This window comes from Muntiacus reevesi, chromosome 17, assembly GCF_963930625.1.
Source record: "Muntiacus reevesi chromosome 17, mMunRee1.1, whole genome shotgun sequence".
In the NCBI taxonomy this organism is placed as follows: Eukaryota; Metazoa; Chordata; class Mammalia; order Artiodactyla; family Cervidae; genus Muntiacus; species Muntiacus reevesi.
This window is the reverse complement of record NC_089265.1, coordinates 28,350,818-28,362,821: the sequence shown is the minus strand read 5'-3', so window position 1 is coordinate 28,362,821 and position 12,004 is coordinate 28,350,818. Positions and strand designations below refer to the sequence as shown.

Genomic DNA, 12,004 nt, shown 5'->3' with positions numbered 1-12,004 from the left:
TTATTATTCAGTTTTCAAAATATAATTTTTAAGTTTAAAAATGGGTAAAGAATGTAATTGCATAATCATTATCTCCACAATGTTGAATTTGTACTTTATATAAGTACAACTGAAGAGTATCAATCAGTATATGCATAAGATTAAAGATTTCATATATCCAAGTTATAGAACATTATATATGATAAATGTTTAGTGTTTTATAACACAATGTAACAATATGAAAAATAAGTTCCTTCCGTGACCTATAAATGAAGATCATCTGGAATGACTTATCTAAACTCTATACTTATATACTAAACAAAGTTATTTTTAAGGATATTGCCTATCTTCCCCAAAGAAAACTTTTTCAGAAGATACAAGAAATTTTAAATGTATATCATAGAAGAATCATAAATTCAGTTTTATGGCCACAACTTTGCTCCCTGAACAACTTTGCTCTCAGGGAACAAAGTTTTAGAAAGCATGTGAAATATTCTGAGCTGCTGCTATAATACGGATTCCTAGGCCTAACCACAGACCTACTAGATGAAAGTGTCCCATGTAATCTTTGCACACACTGAAGTCTGAGCATCCTCCAAAGGGATGCAATTCAGAGAACAATTACATATTTCCTAAAACAAAATTCCTTTTCCAAATACTACTTTAAGAGACATACACACTTGAGGGTATAATTTAAGAAAATGCAAAACATATAAATTAAATTGCACATCTTCTGACTTAGTGTCAAAGTGCTCTTAATTTCAGCTCAATTTAACCATGGTTTTTACTTACATCTGTACCCAAACCCTTGGAAGATATACAAATAGCTCCATTGGGTCTTCTGGGCTTTAAGATCATTTGGTATCAATAGTTTTGGAAGAGATCTCTTTTGATTGATTTGAACTGACACATAGCAAATCAGAGCTCAAAACTCTGGACTCCCAAGAACTTGTACTCAAATAAGGTCTAGCTGGCCTGATACAAACTAGGTAGAATGCAGAATTTCCATGAAGGTAAAAATTACTACCTTATTAATAAAGGTCATTCTAGTCTTTTAAAGACAGAAAAGCCAACTACAAAGAGAAAACATTTCCCTTCATTATGAAAGAATCCATCCATACCTACAAATACATTATATGTATTCTTTGCCTAGATATTGCAAAGTCAAATGAATAATTAAAAAAAAAATCATTTAAATCATGGAACTTCTCTGCTAAATCTTTCAATTGCTCCCTATTGCTTCAATAATAAAATTCCAACAACTTCACGTTCATATGGTCCTCAAGCGCTTTAAGTGGAGAAGGAAATGGCAACCCACTCTATTATTCTTGCCTAGAGAATCCTGTGGATGGAGGAGCTTGGAGGGCTGTGTCCATAGGGTTGCAAAGAGTTGGACACGACTGAAGCAACTTAGCATGCATGCATGCATTAGAGATGGAAATGGCCACCCATTCCAGTATTCTTGCCTGGAGAATCTCAGGGACAGAGGAGCCTGGTGGGCTGCCATCTATGGGGTTGCACAGAGCCAGACATGACTGGAGTGACTTAGGGGCAGCAGCGGCAAGTGCTTTAAGACCCAGTCTGGTCCCACTTCCTTGGCCTCATCTCTAGCCATTCTCCCCTGTGCAGGGCATATTTTGGTATTGTGTATTCCTCAATATACAGCAGTTCCTTGCTGCAATGACCTCCACTGTATAGATGCATGCTCTCCACTCTGCCTGAAATGTCCGTCTCCCTGGCTTGTTCCCTTTTGTTGTGAACCTACCTCTTCCAGGCATCTATCCTCCTCCATGTGTTCAATCCTGTTTGTATTCAATACCTAGCTGATGTTGTGGTCTCTCTCTCTCCCCACTACGCCATCACTCATTAAGGAGAGGAAATGTTTCTCCTGACAAGCGTGCTACCGGTCCTAACACACTACCCACTGAACATACCATACATATGGTAAAAGACAAACGTGGAGGCTTGTCTGGATCTTCCAGGGTTTATTATGTAAAAACGTACTGTTGGATTTTTTCCAAATGTTAGAAATATAAATACTTTAATCAGACATCATAAGGAGTGATCTGACTTTGAAGTTCATTTTGCCCAAATACTCAACATTACAAATGTATGAAAGAGTTATTGATTTTTTTTCACTTATCTTAGCAGTCCAATAAATAAATGTTAAAAAAAATTATATACCAATTTGACATGTATATTCTTCTCTTAATTTTATAACTGTCTTAATGATAGCATTGAAGGCTATGCATTTTTTAAGTACAGTGACAACACCTATCAATATATATTTATAGACCAAACTTAAGAATTTTATTATAAACAGTTGTTATATCCCTTGAATAAAGGTTTAAAACCTAGATTCATTTTTTGGAAGAATAAGGAGTTGTCTCACCATATATTTAAAGCAATAAGAGTATCACTATAAACATATTATTGTTTATATAAAAAGTTTTCTTCACCTTAAAGTCCGCCTACTCCTCTCTAGGGCTTAAGAGCAATAGGAAGAAAGTATGCAATATTGCTTATGAATTATATCTCGTTTTTAATTTTGAAAGAGCATCTGATGTGAATCACTCTTCCAAGTATAAATGTGAAATATTGGATTCTTTTTCCTATTTAAATTATGATATTAAACATAATACCAAGTGTACTAGCCCACAGGAAGGATTTATATATATAAAATAATTGTCAAAATGTCTCTTATTTTTCTGATTAATTTTGCTCCCAAACAAGTAGTTAAAATATTGATTTCTACAGAGAAGATAACATCTATGGAAATAGAATCTATACATCAATGCTGCTAGAAATATTTTGGACCCAGCAGTATACTTGAAATTCCATCTTTCTCTTAGTAAAATATATAGAATTAGGACCAATACGGAAGCTACTGTTAAGATAACTATATATTTGCTTATTTCTTGTGATTATAGTCTTGATCCATCCCCAAGACTTTGGACTCTGCAAACAAGAAAGAGATTTCTCTTCTATGCTTGAAACTCCTCACCACTGTGTGCAACTCCAGGTATTCCGGGATGGTGGTGCTGGGGGAAAGTGCTCAATCTTGGGGAGGAATCTTGTGGAGATGTAGAGCTGAACAATGGCTTTTCGGGCTTCTTCATAGTAGTCGGAGAAGACATATCTGCAGAGAAAGAGAGGAAAGTCCAAGCTTTATGATATTCTCAAGCTATAAGTTTCATACCAACCTAGTAACAGATCTCAGTTGCCAATGTCCTGTGATTTTTGTATGTCTGGCTCCTTTACAAAATACATTCTGAGTCAAAGAGCCAGCTATGTTGGAGTTTTGAAATATCTGTCAGAAACAATCTCCACTGAAGCTAACACAAAGCTTCATTAAAAGTATCATCAGAATTATTCCAACTACCAAATGAATCTGGAACTTAACATCCCTTGGTCCTTTGGTTCACATCTAGGTCTTTTCTAACCTCAGCGTTTCATTCGTATGTGTATTTGATTCAGGGGTTTGTCTTTTGATGGACTGACCATGTATGGAAGAAAATAGAAGAAAACCTGGTGCAAAAGTGAAAAATAACCTTTGCATATGCTGGTAAGCGTATCATTAATTTAACACTTTTTTATGAAAAACTAAATCAACCCTGAATATTCACTGGAAGGACTGATGCTGAAGCTGAAGCTCCAATCCTTTGGCCACCTGATGGGAAGAACCAACTCACTGAGGGTAAGAGGAGAAGGGGGCAACAGAAGATGAGATGGTTAGAAGGCATCAGTGACTCAGTGGACATGAGTTTGAGCAAACTCAGGTAGGTCGTGAGGGACAGGGATCCTGGCGTGCTGCAATCAGGAGGTTGCAAAGAGCTGAACACGACTTAGCAACGGAAGAACAATAACATTATTTCCTTAGCAAAAAAAGACATTCCCCAATTTGTTCATTCTGGAGATATTTATAGAGTTCGTCTATTTGCTAGCTGAAGGAAGGATGTTACAAAAAATTAAAAAGCAATGGCTGCTGTAGGGATATTTACTCTTAGTGAAGAGAAAAACGATAAGAAGAAAATGCTTGCCAACATCAAGAAGGAGGAATTATGCTTCGGCATGGATCACCTCAGCTTCCCCAGGTTAAGGAAGTGATGCCGTGTGTAAAACATGGATGGGGGTGACATTTCCATAAGAGGAAATGTTCTGAAGATGGGAGGCATAAAATGTGTACGTAGTATATGTAGTCCGTACTTCAACAAGTACAAAGATGAGGGAGGAAGTGAACAGCTGGCAGGACCTGCACCATGAGTGGTCACGGACTTCGTGTATAAATGTCTCAATATTCACTCTGATGAGAAAACACTCCTGAGATGAGCAAAATAGGATCGCGTTTGCTGTGTAGAGCAATCCCCCCAGAAACTACAGGGGAGATGAATTAGTTGAAATAAAGACAGCCATCCTGGATATTACTTAAGAAGATTAACTAATATAGTCATTCCATAGATATTTACTGAAGGTCTAATATAAGCACAAACTGTACTAGTTGCTGGGGACATGATGTGACCTAGATTGGGCTTCGGCCTCTGTAAAACTTGATACCTAGAGAGGGGATATAGACAAGTTAAGAAGGAATCATAAAACAATGTAAAAAGTGCTGTGACAGAGGAAGTATTCAGGGCTTTATTCATTCATTCATCCCACAAATATTTTATACTGCCGAAATATTGAGACTTAGAAGAAGAATACAGGTAGAGCTACTGTAATAATAGATACTTCAACAGAACTGACCCAATTCAATGAATCACTAGTTTAGAAAGTCATTGTCTTAGGTGCCTGTGAGGTTGTACCATGCAGGTAGTTCGAATGGAGGATTCAGGAGGAAAGCCCAGTTGGCAAGGAGATGTACCCCTTTTCTCAACATCTTAAATAATGTTGATTTTTATAGAGGTTTATGAATGTAGAGTAAAATTTTCCAAAAATCATGAGCTATTAGGTTTAGATTTCCATTATCAAAAACTTTAAATATACACCAGGTAGACAGAATAGTAATTCTTCTCTGGCACCCATCACCCAACTTCTTCAACTATTCAATTATTTCATCTTTATCCCATCTATACTCCCTCCCCCTGTCTTACTTTGAAGCAAATCTCAGGAATCATATAATTCCACCTATAAATATTTCAGTTTGTATCTCTAAAAAAAGAGAAAATTTTATTTAAAAAAAAAACCCAATACTTTATCACACATAAAATATATTTACAAGTTTCATTTTTAATTAATAAATTTTTTGACATGAGAAAAAAATTCATGGTGCTATTGATATAAGAAACTAGTTGTCATTGTTTCACCATTTAAAAAATTACCTAAATTCTGGGAAAGGCATCTGATAAAATTAAATATATGCTTTCAGTTCACTGGCATGTAAAGAATAGATACACTACTGTAACCATAGCAGACGTCACAGCCTATGAAAAAATGACAGGAGTATTTGTAGCCTTAAGCTACAGTTTGTGACTAACTCGTTGTCACTAACCTACGAGAACTTTGATGAGTCAATGTACCATTTCCTACACTCTCTCTCTCAAAAAGGAAAGACACTTTTACTAGTGAAACCACAAAATTAATACTGCTACCAAAAAGAGACATTTTAAAACTACCTAAAAAATAGACAAAGGAAGTTCATTTCAGCAAAGTTACCTTGAAAAACACCAAAAATAATAGTTGATTTCACTTAAGAGCTATGTGATTTTGAAAGGCAACACCACAAATATACGTTTTGGCCTGCTGTAAGTTAATCACAAACATACAGATTGTTAGAGGTGGAAAGAACTGCTTTTTCCATCCCTCACTTGATAGGTGATGTAATAAGTTTCCATTCCAAATTTTTAATTTAAAATTAACTCTTAGCAAAAGAAACGTTAGTTTCTATTGACAGTTTACATTGTGCTTCAATATAAATTTTGAATAAAATTAATCTAAGTAAATGAGTTTCTAAATACTCCATATTATAAGCAATAAACCATGTACTGTACATCATTTAAAATCAGTTAAATATGACCATAGTTTGGGAAGCAGAATAGTTTGGGAAGTTAAATATGACCATAGTTTGGAAAGCAGAATGACATTCTGGTTATGTCATTTCTGGAGAAGATCAACAAAGGCTATTGCAACTACTATAACTATTTCAGGATTTTCATTAAACCCATGTGAATTTATGTGAGCCTCTTTTCATAAAGGGCCCATAAATCAGAGGTGTTTGTACAGAGAAGTTCAACAATATAGGTGATTATGTAATTTTTGAGAAATGAAGCCTTTGCAATTTCTTAGTCAAAATGATACACTTGGCTTTACTGGGTAATTATTATAGATCCATTTATTTTTCTAGTTTTCTTTAGGCATATACTGAGTAATGATACCTTCATGTTCAAAACACACAGAGGAATTAAAGAGGTCAGCACTACAGAAATAGTAAAATTCACTCTTCAAATTGTAAAAGGGACCACAAACTGCCTTCTTTTTTAAACAACAAAATGACCTTAAAACAAGTAAAAATAAGAATGTGAAGGTCCACTGTCTCTACTGAAACAATTTTTTTTAGAAACAGATAAAGACTGGTAATATTACAAACTAGCCTTAACTGCCTTTGTTTTGCCACTATGAAATCAACTGGGCTCATTAATCAATAAAAATATATTGGTGTACAGCATGTAGAATACACTATACTTGTGGTGACACATAATGAGCCCCCTCCTCTTTCACAAAGGAGAAAAAACCTCTCTGGCCCGAAGAGAGAATAAAAATAAAGGTCAATTATCTGGGAGAAGTAAAGATAGAGTCACTAGCTATTACATTTTAAGCATGAATCAAACTCAGATTACTTTAATTTTATTTTAATGTCTGCAGTCCAACAGACCTCATGCCAAACTGAAAAATGATATCATTTCTATGTTTAGTGCTCTCATATTCTACAGAAAAAAAATGTTTGAGGAATGGATACATAGGAAAGATGGTCTTAAGTGACCTTTCTGTGGAGGAAAACAAATGTCAAGTTTTTCACAATCTAGTGTCCCCCAAGCAGGAGGAATCATACATAAAAAGATTATGTTGAAAATAGGCTGAATAATAATAAAACTGAATAATATATAAATATGTAATAAGTTGAATAATAATACATACATATTAATGCATACATTGAATAATACATGAAATAAAGAAGTTGAAGAGAGAGCAAGATGATAAAAAAGGTTTATCTGGTTTTTCTTCTGGTGGGAATGAGGCAAGAGCTGCTGGTGGCAGATGCAAGGGAAGCAAAGGACTATGAGGGCTTGAAACCAGACAAAGAAATTTAAATGTGATCTGGAAAGCAGCAATATACAAATGCATTTATTTCAGAAGGGAAAACTTTCCAAAACTCTATTTTTTTCTCTTCCACAACTTGGCCCATCTGATTTGTATTGAGTTAAACAAGAATTTCCTTTCTATACTTCTTCTTAAATATTCCTCATTGTGGTTCATCATAAAAAGAGTAGCTGGAATCATCTTCTTCAAATGGTATCTTCTTCATTTTAAGATCAAGCATGGTACCACATTTTTACATAAATATTTCCTTATCATTCTATTAAACTTTAGCTAGGCTAATTTGTTTATGATATCTTGGAAGTGAAAAAGGTCACGGGGGATGTATTTCTAACTCAGCGCCTTTCCTAGCATATGACAGTCCCTCAGGCTAGAAAATTAGGTCGTTCTGTCTTCTTATTCCATTTACAGAACAACATTTTATCCACTGAACCAACTTGACTTGTTTTCTTTTTAAGTAATCCCTCCTAAAGAACTTTGGAGGTCTAGATTTCCTTAATGATCTTTTGACTGTGTTTATTACTTGATCATTATTTCATTACTATTTTGTTATTGTTATTATATTATTATTTTGTACTTGTTACATCCATAGCATGCATCTGTATGCATCTATGTGTATTATATGTATACACACACACACACACACACACATACATTTTGTAAAAAGTTGACTAATGTCTTACTACCTATAGTAAGGTACTAAGATTTTATCAAGGGCACAAAAAATGTGGAGGATAGAAGATTATGCTACTCATGAAAAGAATTTTTTAAATCTAGAATTAAAAGAAGGAAGAAGAGGTAGAGCAGACGTTGTGTCTAGGCAGTTTATTTTAGAATCTCTTGCATGTGAAAGAAGCTATCTGGTCGAATGATAACGTTGTGTAGGATGAGTGAAATAACCATGGTCAGTCTAAAAATGTATCATGAGTGGATAGACATCACCAGATGAGAAAGAACTGAATGGAAAGTGAAAAGAAAGAAGCAAAGGAGTCACTGAGCTTCTACAAAGTGTAAAAAAGTGCAAGGCATAAAGTTTAAGATGTTAAACAAGACCACTTGTTCCTTGTGCTGGTGACACTTACAGTTCAGCACAGAAGACAGACATCAACCATAAAAATCTATTAAATAATTGCAAGTGTGATAACACTGGGTTTTATAGAAAGGATTCTTCTAAATGGCAAAAAGCTAGGAGTCTGTTACTTTTTAAAGGAGGTTCACATTGACAGTGTTCATCTTCAGTGTCCACACCCATGTTTACACTTATAATTGGACAATTAGCTATGGCTTCAGAAACCAATTGTGTAGTTAAATACATAATAAAAGATTGCCATGTAAGAAAAGGTTCACGTAGAATACTTATATAAGTTGGTTCATTTAGACTTAAGCATACCTTTAAATAAATATTTTGCAAAAGCATGTTATCACATAAATTTTACTAGTCATACTATAATATTGTTGGCACTCTGACATACAAACATCCTAAGCCCTGATGGGTCATTCATTTCCCAGTATCACTTCAAAGAGATAATAGTATAAGCAAATAAAGCGCCTAGATCAACTCATCTTCCAACAAGGTAATTCCATCTACAAAGGAAGAGCGTTGCTGTGAAACACAGCTTATGTACTTGAGTCGTCGGCAGCTTGCACAAATGGCGCCCCAGATGTATATCTGTTCAAGTCAGCCCAAGGCAACAATTTTGATCAATTCTAATGTGATAAAATGCTGCAGGGAAAGTGTGCAGAAACGTGTTTACGTCAGCCCTTAATTAAACTGTTGTTCACTTCCAAAGAACCTTAGGAAACACTAATGAGACATGAGTTTTGGCAATTTCTTCATCAAAGCAAAGACCCCTTCCTCAGTCTGTAGCAGCCTGTCATCCAAGTCGCTCCCGGGATAAATGTCACACGGCACTCCAATCAGCTAGCCACCTGTTAGCAGAACTTCACTGAAGTCAACCAGTGATCTAGGGCAAGCTCGGACAGCCACCTTAACACCTGCCTGTCTGGGACACCTGCTCCTTCTTCACATGCAGGAGAGCAATATGTTATCTTTTCCCATATGCTTCAGTAGATGGATGTTACAAATCTAATTTCTATCACCTAAAGAAACCGTATCATTTTCTTTTAAAAAAAATTCCTATTCTTCTTCTCTGTATGACACAGTTTACAGGTTTACAACTATTTGAAGTCAATTATGTAAGATTACACATGAATTCTTGAGTGCCTATGAAGCTGTTCTTTTCAAGCACAGCATAATACTAAATTAAAATATATTAGTGCCATTCCTATGATTTAGAAAAACATATTTCTATTTAGTTAACAAAGAAGTAAACTGCCTCAAAATCTTTGAAAATTCCAATCCTTTTACATCTTAGTAAGTTGTCTTTCTCATTTATCTGCTACACTTGTAAACAAGTCTAAGAGAATCCTCTAGATACAAATCACCTTTTGCTAACGTCTCTTATTTTCCAGTATTTAATATTAAGGTATATTTTATTACCAGGAGCTTAAATAGCTATAATCATTGTTAAAAATGTCTCTATTTTATATATTATCAAGCTTCTGAGCAGATGTTACAGGATTCCCTTTTTTTTTTTGCAGAGGAAAACTCAAGGTGCAATGAAACTTTGGCCCTTTGGAATAAGTATGACACAGATCAAAGAAGAAAAGTGCATTTGTGGGAAAACTTAGCTTAGGGAGTCCAGAAACTGGGATTTGATAAGATTGTACTATATTGACGAGTCTTCCTAAGTTAATACCTCTCATAGTTTCCCAGGTTCCTTTATTTTTTTTAACAGGTTTTAGACTTTTTAGAGTTTTAAGAAGCTTTAAAAATTTACACAAACTCTGGATATAGAAAATCTCTTCAGAGACCAAACTCCTTGTTGGAAGAAGGCAAAGGTGGTCAAAACGTTCAACACTGAAACTCTGTCAAACAACACAAAATGGAGTGAAATATGAATGTGAGCGAAACTGGGGAATTCCTGCTTTCCTGCTTTCCATTAAAATGGTGGGGTGAAAGCTGGGTGACAACATGAAAAAGAAATGACCCATCTGTATAAAATAATAACGCTATTTATAATACATGAGATAATAAATGAGAGGCCACTAAAGCTGGTGTGTGGGACGAGTTCAGGAGCTGGAAATCTGATACTTTTACTTCAGGCCATAAATCTAGAGTCAGTCCCAAGACAAGGAAACAGCCTGGGCCCTGTGCCCAGAGGACCCGGAGAAGGTAGGAAAGATGACTCTGCCAACTAAGCTCTAAAAGAGACCAAGCGTTCTTTTTTTCTGTTTCTGCCTGGGGGTAAATCATGGGGAGGAGAGGAAAGTTTAGACGAGAGGTTACTTATAACTGAAAAAATGTTATGTAAAACACTGAAATTACCAAGCCCAGAGCTCTGAAGTATTTATTTCTATTAGTTCCCTGGGGGGAAACCATACTGACCCTTACTTTCCTATTTTACCTGTAGATAATGTAAAGATGTGGGGAAGTACCTAGAGGGAGCATGTCTGCAGGACAAGAAAGAAGAGAGAATACTTAGGTGTCTTTACTTGAAAGTGATGCACGTTCCGCTAGGTGCCCTCTACATTTCCCCGTTTCCTCCACAAAGGAATGGGGTGGGGGCTCTCCTGGATCCAGGAAGAAAAGATGTAATTGGATGCCCAGTGGCTTAAATGAAAGATAAAGGAGAAAAAAAGAGGTGCATGAGTAGACTCACAAGGCACTAATTCACTGTTCTTTAAATACATGTCAGAGGACATGCTTCAGAATTGCTCATAGAGCCCTATGCCCTGTCTAAATAGTATGGATAGGATGGTGGAGTTAAACAAACCACTCAGGCACTGCTAGTGAGAATGTAAATTGATAAGATCTTTCCAGACTCTGCGCCAGTATTTATCAAAAGCCTTAGAAATGGACATAATATTTAACTCAGGAATTCTACAGTACAAGTACATTTCATTGAGCATCTATCTATATTCAGTGACTTAACGCCCAGCAGCGTACTAGGTACAGGGCGACTAAATAGAGCTAGGCAGGAACAAAATGATCAGATTTAAGTACAAAGATTTGTATGCAATGATTTTTACTGTATCTTTATAAATTATATAAAAAGTTGGAAACTATCTAAATATTCACGAGCAAAGCAGACCTTTAAAACTGTATAGTATAGCCAAAGGGTAAGATACACTGTCATCATTATGTAGTGGAAATTGAATGCCAGGGCGTGTGTGCATGCTCAGTTGTTTCAATCGTGTTTGACTTTTTGTGACCCCATGGACTGTAGCCCTCCAAGCTCCTCAGTCCATCGGATTCTCCAGGCAAGAATACTGGAGTGGGTTGCCATGCCCTCCTCCAGGGGATCTTCCCAACCCGGATTGAACCCGGGTCTCCTGAGTCTCCTGCATTGCAACTGGGTTCTTTACTGCTGAGCCACTAGGGAAGTCTGAATGACATGGTAACATGCTACTATATTATAAATAAAAGACCAAAAAAAGAAAGAAAACAATTTACAAAGCAGCATATATAAGCACAATTTAGTGCAAAAAATTTACTTGAAATAGAATATATAGGATAGCTGTTAAAAAAATATATAGAAAACAGACTGGCAATATGGCTAAATATTAACATGAGTTATCTATACATGATAGAATTATAGGTGGTTTTTATTTTCTTATGTTTATTTCTTATAATTGACTGTTTTTCAAATCT

At 35.6% G+C, this 12,004-nt stretch overlaps 1 protein-coding gene across 8 annotated transcripts in view; it reads right to left on the bottom strand.

Annotated features, from left to right (window-relative positions):
* The window catches only part of NFIB (nuclear factor I B), a 244,686-nt gene that overhangs the window by 38,477 nt on the left and 194,205 nt on the right, over positions 1-12,004 (bottom strand). For all 8 annotated transcript variants that reach the window (XM_065908341.1, XM_065908337.1, XM_065908338.1 and 5 more), the window contains exon 7: positions 2,984-3,118. In XM_065908341.1, coding sequence (XP_065764413.1) covers positions 2,984-3,118 — 135 coding nt within the window. The remainder of the gene's footprint in view (positions 1-2,983; positions 3,119-12,004) is intronic.